At 28.3% G+C, this 18,773-nt stretch overlaps 2 protein-coding genes across 7 annotated transcripts; both read right to left on the minus strand.

The window, feature by feature from the left end:
• Positions 1-575: 575 nt before the first annotated feature.
• Positions 576-5,602, minus strand: LOC105205937 (G-protein coupled receptor Mth2). 2 transcript variants are annotated; one of them, XM_026140101.2, is made up of 5 exons: positions 4,011-5,602; positions 3,243-3,321; positions 2,582-2,760; positions 2,276-2,441; positions 576-1,274 (listed from the first exon to the last, which is right to left on the minus strand). In XM_026140101.2, the coding sequence occupies exons 1-5, from the start codon at positions 5,008-5,010 to the stop codon at positions 920-922; spliced, it is 1,779 nt and encodes a 592-aa protein (XP_025995886.2). In that variant the 5' UTR covers positions 5,011-5,602; the 3' UTR covers positions 576-919. The 2 variants fall into 2 exon arrangements, with proteins under 2 accessions (XP_025995886.2, XP_039302754.1); XM_039446820.1 differs by having other exon boundaries at positions 577-1,274; positions 3,543-5,601.
• A 3,958-nt stretch (positions 5,603-9,560) lies between these two features.
• On the minus strand, positions 9,561-18,082 carry LOC105207504 (G-protein coupled receptor Mth2). 5 transcript variants are annotated; one of them, XM_026140106.2, is made up of 7 exons: positions 18,049-18,082; positions 15,449-15,604; positions 14,054-15,147; positions 11,959-12,037; positions 11,330-11,511; positions 11,012-11,177; positions 9,561-10,365 (listed from the first exon to the last, which is right to left on the minus strand). In XM_026140106.2, exons 3-7 carry the CDS (start codon positions 15,015-15,017, stop codon positions 9,954-9,956), a joined length of 1,803 nt encoding a protein of 600 aa, XP_025995891.1. In that variant the 5' UTR covers positions 15,018-15,147; positions 15,449-15,604; positions 18,049-18,082; the 3' UTR covers positions 9,561-9,953. The 5 variants fall into 5 exon arrangements, with proteins under 5 accessions (XP_025995891.1, XP_025995892.1, XP_025995895.1 ...); XM_026140107.2 differs by having other exon boundaries at positions 15,449-15,690; positions 18,049-18,081; XM_026140110.2 differs by lacking the exon at positions 18,049-18,082 and having other exon boundaries at positions 15,461-16,105.
• Between the last annotated feature and the right edge of the window lie 691 nt (positions 18,083-18,773).

An 18,773-nucleotide genomic window follows, 5' to 3' on the forward strand; every position in this document is an offset into this window, starting at 1 on the left:
TCTGTTCTTTACCATTCAATAATTTTTTTAAAATCAGAATTTAACAGATTAAAAAAAATTCAAATAGAAAAAACTGTAAAATTTGACTTTTTTACAAAAATATTCATAAAATTTTTAATTTTGAGATAAGTCAACAAAAATTTAAAGGTGTATTTACAATATATACTATTTTCAGATAAATTTAATATAATGAATAAATTTAAATAAAAAAAATTTCACTTTTTTTTACAAAAATATTTATAAAATTTTTAATTTTTGAGATAATTCGACAAAAATTTAGGAGTGTATTCTAAAGAGAATATACTTTCAGATAAAAATTAATTTCAAAAATTAGTTCAAAAATATAGAATTGTGATTTGTCGATTTTGAATAGTTTGTGCACTCTTAAAATTAGAAGAAGGACGCATGAGGTCTTTTAGACCTCGGGTAAACATTACAGGTTAACAAATCTAAAGAGGGAATTATGGAGTTGAACAAAAATCATAAATTGTATCAAAATTCTATTATATAAGTTTATTATATTATTAGAATCATTAATAACTTTATTGATTTCATTATAATTTCGGTATTATAAACTTATAAAGTATATAGAATTTTGAAACGGTTTACAATTTTGATTCGATTAAAAAAAGGGTTTTGGAATGGTTATCCGTTCCGATTCCATTTCGATCCAAATTCTTATTTCAAACCAAATATTTATTTGAAGCTAACAAGTAATATATTTTGTTGATGAAATAAAATGTTTTCTTTAAATTAAGAAGATGTTTAGTTGACAATTTTTAGTAATTACATATAAATTCCATTATACAAAACATTCTAATAAAATATTATGTATCATTGTAGTTTCTGTAAAGAGACCCAGGTACAAGATAATATAATTAATTCGTTCATAATTAAATTTTTTCTTTACGTTTCAGTGCTATGAGTAAGATGAAGACGCTATAAGAGTAGGGCGTTGATTAGTGGAATCCATTGCTTGCATATTAGGTTCCGTTCGCAATCTTGATGTGGTAGTAATATTTGACAACGCATTATCATTGTACATTCGAATTTTACAAAATGGACCGCAATTCTGTCCGCCGTATCGTTTTAACAACTGTTGTTTTATCTTCTTTGTACATACGAATATGATAAAAATGATGAGACCTTGTAAGTTATTCAACATATTAGTGGAATACCAAATATATGACGGCACAGAATCGATTGACCATGCTAGTATTTCCATAATCCAACTTATTCCCATCACTATAAACAGCTTCAAGTACATTTTAAACCTGTGGGCAAACATGATTTTATATTATGAATATTGTAAAAGATAGATGAAAATAAATTTGTAATCATCATTTTTATGTTAGAAAACTTCAAAATTTTGTTTAAAAAATAAAAAAAGGTATTATTTAACTTTCTAATCCTTAAAGATGAATAGCTATATAAAAACGTCTAAAAACAATTGTCATGTTAAAAATAAAAATAAATTGATATTATGCGAATCTATATTTGTAAGAGTACATCTACTGTTTTCATTGAGAAAATAACGTATAAGTATATATATAATTGGAGGCACTAATATCACATGATACGCTTACATACGATGATCATATTATGCATGTTGTTGAATGAAATACATATGTATTCTGTGGCGCGCAAATGATATATGTACGAGTGTATAAAATTCCGGCGGGTCCCGATAGCGCACATCCCGATAGCACACAAACCACTCACAATAGGCCTCTTCGTGTTGCTGTTCTTTTTGAATTAATTTCTTTGTTGTCTCTCTCTTTCTTACGATCGAATATATATTTATCTCATCTCAAGTGCAAAAATTTTTAGGGATTTCAAGCAACTCGAACAGACCTAATGGCAGATGTCTAGAGATTTTCCGTAGGTTGGGTTAGATAAGTCAAGATGATTGGTTGGTGGGCTCTCGGGATGTGCGCTATCGGATCCCTCCCCACAGTTGTTAGTCGCCGATAGAGAAACATGTGTCGTCTTGTATTAAGAGAATATTATACTATTAAGAAGTTCTACTTTGTTTGATACATTTACCATTATTGAATAAATATCTTAATTCTTTCTCGTACTCAAACTGTGTTATTTCTTACACATGTATATGTATATAATATCTGTATAATAATATTTGTGCAATAACAATATAATTTAATATAATATAATAAAATTATGTTTTGCCTTAGAATGAAAAGCATCCATGAATTGCACATCATGCAGTTTTCTAACAAATACATCGAATAACTTCGATTCTTTCGACATTACAAACCTCCGCTTATTTTCATTATGGCACTTGCTCTCCGAGTGTCTCAGCTGTCTGGCTGTACGTATATGCGGGTACATAATTGATACTATTGTAGCGATGAAGAAACAAATATTACTAATAATAGTAGCACTCATAGGTATGTAAAAATATATCGTTTTTGCCAAATTCTCTGAAACAAAAAAGAATTTTTTACATTATGCCCTAATATACGTAGATATAATTAGTGATTGTTAAATTCAAGCCAAGCTTTTCAGTTTCATGTTCCGTTAGCATTAGTTAGCACTAGTAGAAAATCTTTTGCTAACGTACCCCCAAACCAAAATTTCTTTGTACATATTTGAGGTTTCCAATTTTTTGGTATCCCATCAACATAATCCATAATGGCACAGATAATATTAATAATCAAGGGAATACCCCACGCATAAATGGAATACATTATAAACTTCTTTTTTTCTTGCCTTATATTTGTTTGATAAGAACAGAGTCCTCTGTGAAATACAATTTATATTTAATTATCAATTATTATCCAATATACAAATTTAAAAACAAAGACGTCGTTGTAATTAGCTTCTAGCAAAGCAATAAACATAAAAATTCATATATATATATATATATATATATATATATATATATATATATATATATATATATTGTATATATGCATCAAAAATATGTGTTCTTAATGAACATGTGTGTATTGGTTTCTACACGAACAAATTATCCTATCTAAATTGAGAAGAGAACTAGGTTTCTTTTCACAGTTTCTGTCTGACCAATTTTATTATTTGAATATTTTGTTTCAATCCTTTTAAGAAATATAATGGTAATTAAAGTCACCATTTGCGCTTAGTGGAACTGAATATTATAATATTTGCATAAGATCCCAGAGATCAACGAATGTCTAGAAAATGCTTTTTACACATCTTTCAAACATGTGTTGCCTAATATAAAATTTATACGCATTGCTTACCTGAATTTCCACCAAAGATCGAAGCATGTTACATTTAGCCAGAAAAAAGTCGATAAAAGGAAGAAATTCAAAATATAGGCTGAAAGAATCAAATAGGTAATGCATTAATCACTAAGTACGTATTTAAAATATCAATCAAGTTTATAATTATTGCTAAGTTTGTCCGTGAGATGTTTTATTAAATTATCAGAAAGAAACAGAAATACGAGAAACAAATTTACTAATTATTGTAAATATTCTGTTTTAATAATATAAAAATTGCGTTACTGTATTACTTCATACAGTTTGTGCATGCTGTACCTAATGTAATGCAACATATTTTATCATCAACTCGTTGTAATTCGGAATCTTGTCGATCATAATACATAATTACATATGCGATGAATAATGAGGCTATGTGTGCACGCAATATATAGCTATGCATATCTTGGAGCTCTGGGAATATGGAATATACCACGAAAGTCACCAGCAGGAACGGCAAAGATACTAGGAGACACGCGGATACATATATCGGATACATTCTCTGATTATTGCAGATCATAACTTCATAAATCTTTCGATTTAAACTGGCTAAGCAGTAAGATGTCGGTAAAATAAATTCGTCAGAGATTTGGTATAAAGAGCCATTAATGAGAAAATTGTATGTATTGTTAGGAAGTAAAGTTTTTCCTAAATTTTGTGAATGGCATGGGTCGTGAACAGTCACGGAAAATGATGGAACATCGGGACCGTCGTTGTATGTGTACATTTTTGGAAGAAAGTAATTACCACGTTTATCAATAACGCATTTGCCTGTTTCTTTCATGAAATTATATAAAGGACAACAGAGCTGAACGCAAGTATGATTGAGACACTCTTTAGTCGATTTAGTTTTAATGATAACCAAATTTGTAGAGTTAAAATATTTATCCGATTTGTATTCATCCGATTTGTGTTCATCCGATTCGTGTTTATCTGATTCGTGTTTATCCGATTCGTGTTCATCCGATTCATGTTTATCCGATTCGTGTTCATCCGATTCGTGTTTATCCGATTCGTGTTCATCCGATTCGTGTTCATCCGATTCGTCTTCATCCGATTCGTCTTCATCCGATTCGTCTTCATCCGATTCGTCTTCATCCGATTCGTCTTCATCCGATTCGTCTTCATCCGATTCATATTCATCCGATTCGTATTCATCCGATTCGTATTCATCCGATTCGTATTCATCCGATTCGTATTCATCCGATTCGTATTCATTCGATTCGTTTTCATCCGATTCGTATTCATCCGATTCGTATTCATCCGATTCGTCTTCATCCGATTCGTCTGCATCCGATTCGTCTTCATCCGATTCGTCTTCATCCGATTCGTTTTCATCTAATTCGTATTTATTTGATTCAAAATCTCTTTCGATGCTGGAGAAATTCTCAATTTTTTTTATGGAATCATTGATGTCTGTAGAATTCGCGGCAGACTCCATAGAAATCTGAGTATTTTCTTCGCAATTTTTTATGATTCGTCCGCGTGCCTCATATTGTTTCAAAGTATCATCCTTACTCTCGTTCTTTGTAGAATTAATATAGAACTCATATTCCATTTCGTCATCATTTTTGATAAAATGTGAAACACACCGTGTTGGCTTGATCTCATTGTCTCGATATTTTATAGAGCTTATGAAAAGATCGTCGTTTTGCTTATCGCCATTGGTAGAATTTTCCTGAAACTCTGAGAATGAAGTAACAAACAGAAGCACGAAACACCAAAGTACTTTACTTGGTAGATACATCGTTGAACTATTAATCAAATTCACAAAATTAAGTTGACCTTTTTTATACCCTGTGAACAAATCTCTACCGCGATATTGCCATTTATAGAAACGAGCGTAGCTTTATTCTGCAATAACTTTATTACAAAGAGCAAAAAATGAATTTGTGTGACAAGGAAAGACTTTTGTTAATTGGTAAAAATAATTAGGATAGGCAAATGTGTGAATAATCTTTGGATTGTGTGTGAAATTTCCGTATTCTTAACACCATTGTATGATTCTCAATACTCTTTATTCTTTAAAATTACATATATCATCATTTTATATGTATACCATTGGGTTAGAGGTTAGAATAAAGACGAAATAAATGAGTACTGATGAGTAAAGCTTTCCATTGGGCCGCTTCAGATTTCAACCGCATATGATTTTTCCAAATATATTTCGAAGGAAAACAACAACCTAGAAAAATTTCCGTCTGAGAGTAAACGGTTCGCTGTGGGCACGGGAATGAATTTTTGAGATTTTTCGGTATATTCGGCCCTTATTTTTCTTATTTATTTTCTTATATATTTCAAGTTATAGCTCATGAATAACTGGATCGATTTTTAATTGCAACAAGCATTTGAAAGCTGAAAATTATACAAAAATTATGAAAAAGAAAAAATAAAAAGAATTAAAATTAAATTTTAATTGTTATTAAATTTTTATTATCATATTTATATTTATAATTTCATTTTTTAATTAATTATAATGTTTCGCTTTTTCCCACGTTGAATTTAAAAAAGCGAAACATTATGATTAATTAAAAAATAAAAAATAAAAAAGAAATACAATAAAAGTTTAATAACAATTAAAATTTAATTTTAATTTTTTCTCAATTTTTGTCTTTCTTCATAATTTTTGTATAATTTTTTGCTTACAAATGCTTGTTTAGAATTGGAAATCGATTCAGTCATTCATGAGCTATGACCTGAAATATAAGGAAACTAAGGTCCATATACTGAAAAATCTCAAAAATTTATTCTCATACCAACAGCGAACCATTTACTCTCAGACGGAAATCTTTCTAGGTTGTTGTTTTCCTTCGAAATAGAATCGGAAAAAAACATGCGGTTGAAATCTGAGGTGGTCGAATGGAAAGCTTTACTCGTAAGAATAAAAAATTTGTTTTTAATATGTTAAAAATAAGGAAGTTTAAAATACTGCACGTTTGAGATAACGTTAACATTTTGTTAATACAAAGTTGTAGTGCGAGATCATATTGATCATGAGCAATAGAGCATGCCTTTCATGCAGTTCTCGATATTAGAAGAAAATATTAATTATAACCTATGTAAGCGTAGATACATGTAGGATTTTTCGCAGTTCTTGTTATCAAAATTGATCGTGTAGCTGAAATATGAAGTGTGATAAAAATCAATGCTATCAAACTACAATCACATAGAAAATGTCTATGCTACAAGTTGTTTTACAAACAGAGATTAGAATTTAGATTTGATTGTCATTTGTTAATATTATTTCTTTTGCATTTTATGTAAAGATTAAATTACTTGGATTATAATTATTGTAGTTAATGTATAAGCTGATTTTAATTCCGTGATGTAAGTTCCGGGATATGTTTTTGAATTTTCTTTGCTAATCGTTTTTTTATGTCATTATAATACAGCATTATTAATAGTATTATTATTTAAAGATACTGTGTGTGTGAAGCTAGCATATCATTTGGTGCAAAATCACTAAACATTGACAGTTCTGGGTTTGTTTTCAATAGTTCTACAGTTCCTGATAGATAAAACAAATAGTTCTGGCCTTTAAAGCGAAAAAAACGCATAGTACAAAATGAGATGCCAGGTTCACGCAGCATCTCAGTTTGTCCTGCGTCATTTTCCACACCCAATTCTTGTAGGATTTTGAAAGATCTATAGTTCTATATGAGTTCTAGAAAGAGTTCTAGCGTTTAACATAGTTTATTTAATTAAAAAAAAAAATTATTATAAAATATATATTTTATAATATTACATAATAGAGTTCCGTGAACAAAAAAATATTTTTCCTACAGTTCTCAACATATTAAAGCGTTTTCCGAAGAGTTCCGGTCGATTCCAAAATTAGTTAATTAACAAAAAATTAATAACTTCCAAAAAAGCCGATTTTCCGCATATATGAGTGAGATGCTGATTTTTTTCGAAGAGTTCTGTGTAGGAAAAAATATTTTTCCAATTATTATTTGAGGATATTATTCTCAGTCACACAATAAGAATTGTACACAGTGTAGTTACTTATTCACCTTAACCAGTTTTTATCTTAACCGGTTTGTATTGAATAAGTAAATTTACATTCTTTCATTCTCGGTAAGCAAGAAACATTAAATAAACGTTGCGGAAAATTGATTTTATATGACATTTAGCAACGTTGTTATACAATATTCTAAAATTGTTTTTAAAACTTTACCCAACAATATGATATATCCTAATATTTAAAAAATATTTTAATAATACTGTTTTTCTTAATATTTTATAAATGTTGCTTTACAGTGAAATTGTAAAACAATATCCAATAGAATCAGCCAATTACTTGATAAATGCCTGTTAACCATGGTAACCTTTGTATTTCTTCAAATAAATTGCAGTCGCCGAAAAATTATTCAACAGTATTTGACAATGAGAAATTAATAAATTTATTACTAAACTTAATTAATTGTTTGCTATCGTCAGATAAACGCGTGTTGTAATACATTATTTTTACAATAATATTTTGATTTACGTTTATATTGCTTTATTTATACATATACATACATACATATATATATATATATATATATATATATATACACATATATATATACATATATATATATATATATATATACATATATATATATATATATCTAGTTCCACAAAGTCGTAATTACATTGTAGCTAGTAGAGAGACAATTGTCCTAAGAGACAAAAGAAAAGTACTTAAATAATTTAAATATTATTTGATGAGAAAAACAAATATTACTTGTATGCGATACATAATACGGGTGAATGATCTTTCTAGTAAAACTTGGACTTTACGTTATTATTTAGAAAAACTCTTTCAATTCTGTTTCACATTACGTTTAATGGATCTTATTTAGTAAAACTTTGTAGTAATTATAAGATTTGCACCAGCAGCCAAGTTAATAATGCATTATAATTACGCTTTTAACAGGAGCATAAGCGAGAAAAGTTTATCACACACTTTTTTCCGGATAAATTATAAAAATCTAACTCATGTATATGACATTGTATATGTAACAATTATGATTGATTTTAGAGTGAATATGATAACGAATAGGATGATGAAGTCATTGCACTATGTTCAATTTTGTTTTCCAGCAAAAATACCGCACAAACGTACTCCGACAAATGTTAAGACGAGACTACTGAAAGGCGAGTTGTTGATAGCGTAAAAAAAAAAACACAATTTACTGTAGTGGGAATTTACGCATACATAATGGAAAGACAAACAACTAACAAGTTTTAATCGGTAGCTTGACTAATTTAGATAATATATACATGTGTATATACCTTATGTAACAATATGTAATAGCTCCCATTCCTACATCAAAATTTATTAAAAACACAATAATATTCCAACATGCAAAATATACTTTTAATACATAAGTTTTAATAATATATATAAAAATATTGAAACAAATGCTAAGAAAATTTGTTGCTTATTGCATAAATTCACCATGTTTTGCATTTGCGTTTTGAATACAAAAAATTGTAAACTTTATATATACTTATAATGTATAATTACAATTAATTTTTAATTTATACTTTATAATTATAATTATAAATGAGTTTTTCTTATTGCATTAGGATGCTTTTAGATATTTTCAAAATATACCTATAAAATTTTAAAGCATTCTGCACTTGTCTCTGCAGCACAGAAGCTTGCAAAAATATTGCTGCAACGTTGCAACAGCTTGTACTGTAGGTTTCAATTTGACATTTGACAAATATATTGCACTGTAACATTGCTGCAGTTTGTATATAGTCTCACATTGTAATAATTCACAGGGCGGGTATTTCAATGTTGCTTACAGTGACATTGCAGAAACATTTATTATTATTATTAGATAATGTATGATATTTATTATTATTATACAATAGATTATTACTTAGGACGTGGTATATAAAAACACATTACATAATCAGAAGATGAAAAATAATAATATCCCAAAAATAATATTTAAAAAATTGTTTTAGCTTAAAAAAACACAGTATTTTGTTACAAAATTATATATTTTTAATTTTCCATGGTTTAGAATTTTCCTTCAGTATTATTCACAATTAGTATTATATAATATGTTAATAAATAAAGTAAAATAACGGTTACATAACAGAACATTGTGCAATAATTTTTATATCTACATGCAAATTTAATTATAATTTTTTAATATGTAGATTATTTTAAATTTTTTAATAAATAAACTTCTGAAATGTATAAAAGTAATTAAGAAAAATAACAAAATACTTTTTACAGAATGGATAAATTCACAATCTTTTTTATTGGAATTTTGGATGCAAAAAGATTGTAGATTATAAAGAATATGTACAACAAGTTTTTTCTTATATCTTTTTTAAAAGTTTATTTATTAAATTTAAAGCATTTTGCATATTTTTTCACAATGTGTTTCATTGTAAAATACTTCGCACCGTAACATTACCGTAGCTTTATATCATTAATAATATTAATTGTTAATACTATTTTAAAGAACGGACATTTCAACGTTGCCGCAAGTTTGCAGCAACATTTTGCAACTTCCATACAATATTGCAATAATTCAATTTTAAATTTATGCAACGTTTTTATAATCTTTTGATTCTATGAATTTCTTCTTTGCAACTGGTTTCAGAGTTAAAATTCGAGTATTTGTAACCAAACTTTTTTGTTGTTTATTAGGAAGAAAAATAATAAACATAAAAATTCTACAATTTTGTAATTGCGATAACATTTGGCTCGTATTCTGTATTCTTACATTTTGCCAAAACATTCTTAGGATTTTGCAAGATTGGCTGTTGATTAAATGAATCGATTTCTTGCAAGGACTCTGTTGTCGATGTAAAAGTGACATTAGACATTGTGCTATCATTGTACGTTCGAATTATACAAAATGGACCGCATGTCTGCCCGCCGAATTGTTTTAGTAGCAATTGCTTTATCTTCTTTTTACATACAAATACGACAAAAATAATGACACCTTGAAAACTATTTAATATATCTGTAGGATACCAAACGAATGACGGTAAAAAACCGGTGTTCGTCCATGCTATCACCTCTATAATCCAAATTATTCCACCATAAATCATCATCACGGACAGCTTTAGGAACAATTTTAACCTGTAAGCAAACGTTCTTATTTTGAGAATATTAAGATTCTTAAAAACAAATTTTTAATTATCAGTTTTACATATTCTTAAGGATTAGGCCACAGTAGCGCACGAAGGAAACAGCCTACTTTTAACAAGAATTTATGGACATATGAAATTTAATAGACTAAATTCAAATGAACCATTTTTTTGCTTCTTTTATTGTTAAAATATTGATATTGTTTTCTTTTTTATAATAAAAAATGGAAGCAATACATATCCGCTTGTACAGGCCTTCTATTTTGACATCGTCACAGGGGCGAAAAGATTTCTTCCATAATTTTTGACCTAGAATAAAATCCAAAGATATTTTAAATTCAGATACGTTTTTCTATGAAAGTACATACGGAAATTTCTTTATTTTTCGTTTATTTGTAAATCTTATTTCTAAGACCTTAAAGTATTATTTAAGCAAAAAAAATTTTGAATTTTTTAAAATTCTACTGTGGCCTAACCCCTTAAGGAAGCAAATACTTTCTCGGCGCTGAAAAATTACTGATCTCTAAGAAATAAAAAAAAATAATAATAATAATAAACAAAATTTTATATCTACAAAAAAAAAACATGTTTCATTGATTATTAACGTATAAAAAATTTCTTTTTAAACTAAAACAAACCTGTGCTTATTTTTATTGTAGCTCTTCTTATCTAAATTTCTCAAGTGAACGGATGTACGCATATTCTGATGAATAATTGATACAGTTGTAGAGATAAAGAAGAAACTATTGCTGATGATAGTAGTAACCATGGGTACGTAAAAATATATCGTTTTTGCCTGAGTAGCTAAAAAAAATTTTTTTTGCATTACACGCTAATATATAATACGTATGTGCATGTTCATTATTTTAATTGTAAGTAATTAAATTTAAACAAAGGTTTTCAGTTTTGCATGCATTAGCTAGCATTAATAGAGATCCATTGCTAATGTTACGTACTACTGAACCAAAATTTGTTTACGCATATTTTAGGTTTCCAATATTCTGCAATCTCAATATATCCATGATCCACAATGGCACAAAAAGCGGTAAAGATCAAAGGGACACCCCACGCATAGATCGAATATATTACAAACTTGTTTTTCGCATGTGTTATATTTGTTCGACATGAACGGATTTTTCTGTGAAATATGATTTACATTTAGTCATCAATTATTATCTAACATACATGATTAAAAACAAAAATACTTTATCTTTATAAGCAATATCTGCAAAATAATCATAAATACTGATATACATATACGTACATCAAGTATAAATATTTATAATGGATGTGTATTTGTTGATTTTTAGACTCGTAAACAAATTATCTTGTTTTAAGAAAAAAAGATTTCTTTTCACACTTAAAGTTTTTTCCCTGATTTAATTTTATTCTTTGAACGTTTTGTTTCAAGCTGTTTCAGAAATATGAAAGTTAACATTTGCATTTAAATGAAATTGAACATTGTAATATTTCTATATAATATCTCAGAAAGCAGCGCATGTCTAAAAAACGTCTTTAAGATATCTTTTAAATGTCTTTTAGATGTGTGTATTGTCTGGGATAGAATAAAATTTATATTGCTTACCTAAATGTCCACCAAATGTCGAAGCATATTACATTTATCCAGAAGAAACTCGATAAAAAAAAGAAATGGTAAACATAAGCTGAAAAAATCAAATAAATAATAACATGTTAATCCGTAAAAATTATTAGAATATCAATCAAATTTATTGTTAAGTCTGTTATTGTAAAGTTTAAGAGATTCTTTTTTTAATTCTTTCTTAATCTTTTCGCATTGTGAATTTATAAAAAAAAAGATAAATTCAAGCAAATGGCAATATTTTAATTGAATTCTTGATTGTATTATTTTCGCGTGCGTGAATGCGTGTGTAAAATTCAAGATTTAAATATCTATTAATTATCTATTCTCAGATAACCAAATAAGCTTCAGCGCATCAGACAAATTAATGCACCGCATGTGTGTTTTGAGCATATCGTCAATTTTCTTCGGAAAAACTAACATGGAACTCATTGTCAGTTAGCAATAGAAGAGCAAAAATGCATTATCAATTAATAAAGATTTTATATGATTGTTAAATAACAATTTGTGGAAACACTTCGTCCTTAGATTGACGAAATTGAACAAATTGCGGCATGTATGACAACAATGTGACAATGTTCTCATTTGTTTACCTGGGTTAATCGTGTTTCTAATGATTTTTATTTTATTAAGTTATCAGAAGAAAAGAATTACAAAATACATTAAGTCCATTGCTGTAAATATAGGTATTACTACACATATACACTGCCCACCAAAAAAAGCGGTACACTAAAAATTTAGGAAAAATTTACCAAACTTTAAACGTTTGTAAAACAGGAAATATTAATGATATAGGGGTGTTTCAAAAAAGGAATTAAAGCTTGAAACCAGTACTTTGAGAAACTTTTAATGCCGATTAAGTGGCATGATTAATTTGCTAATAGCCAATGATAGAACAAAAACTTGCAAAATTGATAAATAGAACGTGCAGCTTCTAGAGTTGTGTGGAGTGAAACAGTTGACGTAACTCAATAAGGTAAAAAGCGCGTAAAAGTTCGAATTTTTTACTTCAAAATGCGATTTTGCGGAACTCGATACGATAATTTTTCGCTAAGTTATGCCAATTTGAAGAAAAGTTGTTTTTTACGAGATAATAATGAATTATAAATTGCAATGTCGCCATTGTCAATGCAAATCACTACAATTCTGTCCAAGACATGTTGTTGGTTTAAAAACATATCCATATGTGTGTGTGTGTGTGTGTGTGTGTTTGCATACCACAAGGATAAGGACCCCGTGGTTCGTCAATTCCACAGTATTTAAAGACAATATTTAAAGACACACACGCACACGCACACGCACACGCACACGCACACGCACACACACACACACACACGGATATGTTTTTAAACCAACAACATGTCTTGGACAGAATTGTAGTGATTTGCATTGATAAGAGCGATATTGCAATTCATAATTCATTATTATCTTGTAAAAAACAACTTTTCTTTAAATTGGCACACCTTAGCGAAAAATTATCGTATCGAGATCCGCAAAATCGCATTTTGAAGGGAAAAATTTGAACTTTCACGCGTTTTTTACCTCATTGAGTTACGTCAACTGCTTCACTCCACACAACTCTAGAAACTGCACGTTCTATTTATCAATTTTGCAAGTTTTCGTCCTATCATCGGCTATTAGCAAATTATTCATGCCACTTAATCGCCATTAAAAGTTTCTCAAAGTACTGATTTCAATCCTTAATTCCTTTTTTAAAACACCCCTGTATCATAAATATTTCCTGTTTTACAAGCGTTTAAAGTTTGGTAAAATTTTTCCTACATTTTTAGTGCACCGCTTTTTTTGGTGGGCAATGTACGAGTATATACACACATGCGCGCGCGTACGCATGTGCACACACAGGAATGGAAATGGTCGTTACTTTTCTTTTACTTTTATTTTTTTATAACTACAATTTAATAATAACATTACAATTTTCAATGATAACGTTAGTGTTTGGACAGTTAGTGTTATCATTACAATTATCAAAAATTGTCATTACCAAATCGCTATTATAAAAAAATAATGTACTTCCCATCCACATATAAATCTACATATTACTGCATTATGTAGTTTATACCTGTTATAATGCAATACATATTGTCTTCTTGTAATCTAGAAATCCTTGTACCACAAAACATAGATACATATGTGACAAATAGTGAGGCAACGTGTGCACGTAATGTATAGCCATGTATGTTCTGAAATTGTGGCAATACAGTATATACTATGAACGTCAACAGCAGGAACGGCAAAGACACTAGGAGACACACAGATAGATATACCGGATATTTAGTGTCACCATCATCAGTGCAAACAATCATATAAATACTGTTATCGCCAAACACATCCGAAGACATTATGGCCAAGCAGAAGTCTGATAGTAAAAGAGATTTGTGGAAAGATTTGTGCAAACGTCCATGGATGATAGGAACATTGCGAAGGCGGCCAAATCCTTCTTTAAAGCATGGATCAACAGTCGTCGTACAATCTATGCCATAATAGTAACGATAATATTCAAGAAGTAACATTTTAACCTCATTTAAATTATTGTAATTGACAGTAGTATCGTTATCAATGCACTGACCGCTTATCGACATATACTTTTTTTCAGGACAACATAATTTTAGGCAACCACCATCAATCTTTGCAACGAAGTCGTATTCTTTTAAATTCGGTGGGAGATTTATTACAGAACTTTGATTCCTTTCTTCATAATCTTTCATGATATGTCTGCGAGATTTATATGGTTCCGAATTTTCATTCTTTGTCTCGTTCTTTGTAGAATTAATACATGGCTCATATAGTATTTCGTTATTGATAAAATTTTCAGGTAAATTAAGCAATGTAGAATTGATTTCGTCATTAGGATTTTTCAGCTTATAGTTGTCTATAACAAGTTCAATCAGTCGTTGGACCGTCGAATTATGGCTCTGCTTTATATTGCAATTGGTGAGAATTTTCGTTGAATTTTCGTGAGACACCAAGTACGAAGCAACAAGTAGAAGTACGAAACACCACAGTATCTTACTTGGTATATACATCGTTAAATTATTGATGCGTCGAGACGAACAAAACTAACTTGACTTTCCTTTATTTGTCCTTGTAAGCAAATGTTTAGCGTAAATTACGAATTATGGAAATGGGCGTAGTATCATTCTGCAAAGTTTTTATCTGAAAAGCAAAGAATATGTACGGTGAAAGAACGACAAGAAAAGACTTGTTAATTTGTAAAAATAATTAGGATAGGTGCGTTCGTAAATAGGTAAACTCTGAATTACGCGTGAAATCTTTATCTTCATAATACGATTATTTTCAAGATATTTGTATTTTTTAGAATAATATTTTTATTTTAAATGCCATTAGGATAGAATAAAAACAAGATAGATGAGAAGTATTAAGAATAAAAGAAATTTTGTTTGGTATTGATGTGTTAAGAATAAGAAAAGTACTCCTTATGCAAAATAATACTAACACTTTAACGCACTTCTTTAACACAGAGTTGTAGACATAGGTCACAATGATCACAGACAACTGCATGTCTTCTACGCAGTTCCCAATGAAGAAGATAATGTAGGCATAATATATATGTCTAGCATAGCAACATGTAGGATTTTCCGGGGATCGATTTCTTGATGTTGAAGTTGTTCGTGTAGAGATACAGAATTTTATAAAAGCAGATATTTTCAAACTACGATTACATAGCCAATTTCTAAGCTGCAAGCAGCACATTGATTACATACACAATAGAGATCAAATGTGATTGTTATTTGTTAATGTTATTTCTTACGCTTATATCTTGCGTATTATATAAATGTTGAATTATGAATCGCAGTTAATGTATAATCGATTAGACTTGAGTTCCGGGATATAAGTTTTCTTAAAACTCGTTAGTTAAACATTTCTAATGTCATTATAATATGACATTATTTATAGAGATTATTCGAAAATTTTACTCGCCGTCATGTATCATGAATTTTATGCAATGTAATTATTTGCTTATTTAATTTGTATTTGAACCGGTTTGGTGAATAAGCAACATTTATAGGAAAAACATTCTTCCATTATTACTGTGGTTATTATGCTAATTTATACATGTACAAATGCGTGTTTTGGTTAAATACTTAAAATTATCTAAATAACCATAATTTAATTAATTTATATAATAAAAGATAAAATTGTATATTTCATCTTTAATTATTTTACTTATAAACTTTTGTAAATAATCTTTTTAGTAATATTGCTGTTGAGCAAAATAAATTGAGATAAAAACGATATATTCATATTTTTATTTCTAAATCTTTATTTCATAAAAATAAAAATTTTTCAAATAATTTTATTTGATAAAAATTATTCCCCTTTGAAATCAATACGCTAATAAAAATTGAAGTTAAGAAATAGAAAAAATATATTATAACTCACATTATACTTATAATGATTGACAAAATTTCTTGTAAAAGTTTTTGAATTTATAATTTTAGAACAATCCTTATATTGCACTGCTACTTATACTATATGTGCAATCTTGGCTGCATTCCGATATACACTGCAAGTACTGAAAACCTGTACTTTACGTTACATATACTAGATACGTTATTAGTGGCAATAAATTTCGGAACGCAACCTTGTTACCATTACAAAAAATTCTTTTGTTAAAATAAATGATAACTTGGAGGATGAGACTACATATAAAGCCAACATTTCATTCTCATTATTGTTTATATATATATATATATATATATATATACAAAACAACAAACATTACTTTGTATAGCTAATTACACAAAATCATAGTTACATTGTGGCTGGTAAAGAAAGACAATATATTTATATTGTAGTAAAAGCTAAAAAAATTAAATAATTTAAATGTTATTTGATTAGAAAAACAAATATTAAATGTATATGATAAACGATACAACTTTCTTTTTAAAACTTTTATATTATCTTATCTAGTAATTTTTTTCTGTTTTGTTCTGTATTAAGTTTAGTAGATTATATTTAGAGTTGGCAAGTAACGTGTTACTTGTAACGTCATTACCGTTACAATTACTTTTTTCTGGTAACGAATGAGTAGCGTTACATTTCATAATTTGTAACGGTAACGGTAACGAGTCATTTTGTCGGTAATTGTAACGATTTGAATAATTACTTTTATCGTTACTTTGTATAGATGGAGTGTATTAATTTGTGATGATAGCAATCCGACAATAGCAAACGATTTTTATCATTAAACAATTCTAATATTGAGATGCTAAATGATTATCCAAAAGTCAAAGTTTAAAAAGTTAAATCATTTTTTATTAAATACAATACTGCACTCTCAAGTAGAGCAAGTGTAGAAAGATTATTTAGTGTGAGAGATACTGTATTAAGAAAGAGGTCATCTTAATGATGATTCTATAGAACATCAATTTCTTTTAAAAATAATTAACAGATCTTTTTGGTGAATTTTGATACAAAAATGCAATCAAAGCTAAACTATCTGTGATTATATTGGATACAAATATGTGTGACATTAGTATATAGAATAAAAAGACGTTGACTTAAAAATCTACGTGTATTTAGTATAATTGTATGCATATTTTTTGAACCTTATTTGTTTAGAAGATAAAAAAAATCTAATTATATTTATTTATCTCAGAAATTCATTTTATTAATATAAAACATTTTATTAATATAAAAAAAGTAACGAAAATAGTAACGATTCGTTAATTTTTAAGTAACGGTAGCGGTAACGAGTTACTTTTTAAAATCAGTAACGAGTAATGGTAACGAGTTACTTTGTAGAGAGAAGAACGGTAACGATAACGAGTTACTTTTATAAAGTAACTTTGCCAACCCTGATTATATCACAATATAACATTTGTACTGTGGATTACATTTAGTAAAATTGTGCAGAAGATTTGCATCATTCAAGTTATTAATACAAAATAATTAATTACACATGTGGAGCGTAAGCAAATAAAATTTATCTCACACTTTTTTCCAATAAATTGTTAAATAATTTTAAGCTGATTATGAAAACTAATAGGATGATAAAGCCAACACTGTGTTCAATTTTATCTTGAGACATACGCTAGCGCACGGTTGTACTTCGGCAAACGATAAGACACAACTACTGCATGATGAGTTGTTCATGGCATTAAAAGTGTTGGAAGGTACTTTATTGTATTGGAAATTTACGCATACATAGTGATTTGAAAACATAAACGACTAACAAGTTTATACCGTTAATAGTTTACTATATGATTCTTTTTACATAATCGGATTTCCCTAATTATTTTGTCTATAAAAATATTCAAGCAAAATTATAGAAAAATTAATTCATTTTATAACTCATATATTTACTCGTTATTCAAATCTTACTTCAAGAATTTAAAATGCTATAGTATAATATTTAGAACAAAAGTTTATATCTTGAAATGCATATAATTTAATAATTATATCTTTAGCTATATATTGTACAAATGTAGTATTGTATAAATTGGGTAACATAATACCTAGAAGATAGTGAACGTATAAGATTGTTAAAATACGTTTTTAGTGTTGTAAACATATAATATTAAGTAGAGACATGTTTTTGTACCGATAATGTAACAACACAATGATGGCAATAAATTTCTTTACAATTTTTTCAGGGGGGGATGGATATATAGATGCAAATCATCAATTACTATATTAAATTAATTAATTTAATAAAAAGCGCGATATTATTATTTCTTATTCGACATGCTGTGTTACGACCGGAAAAACAATTCGACGCATATTCTGGTCGAATTCAAAAAAGTATATAAAATCAC

The sequence above is a fragment of the Solenopsis invicta genome, chromosome 3 (genome assembly GCF_016802725.1).
Source record: "Solenopsis invicta isolate M01_SB chromosome 3, UNIL_Sinv_3.0, whole genome shotgun sequence".
Taxonomy (NCBI): Eukaryota; Metazoa; Arthropoda; class Insecta; order Hymenoptera; family Formicidae; genus Solenopsis; species Solenopsis invicta.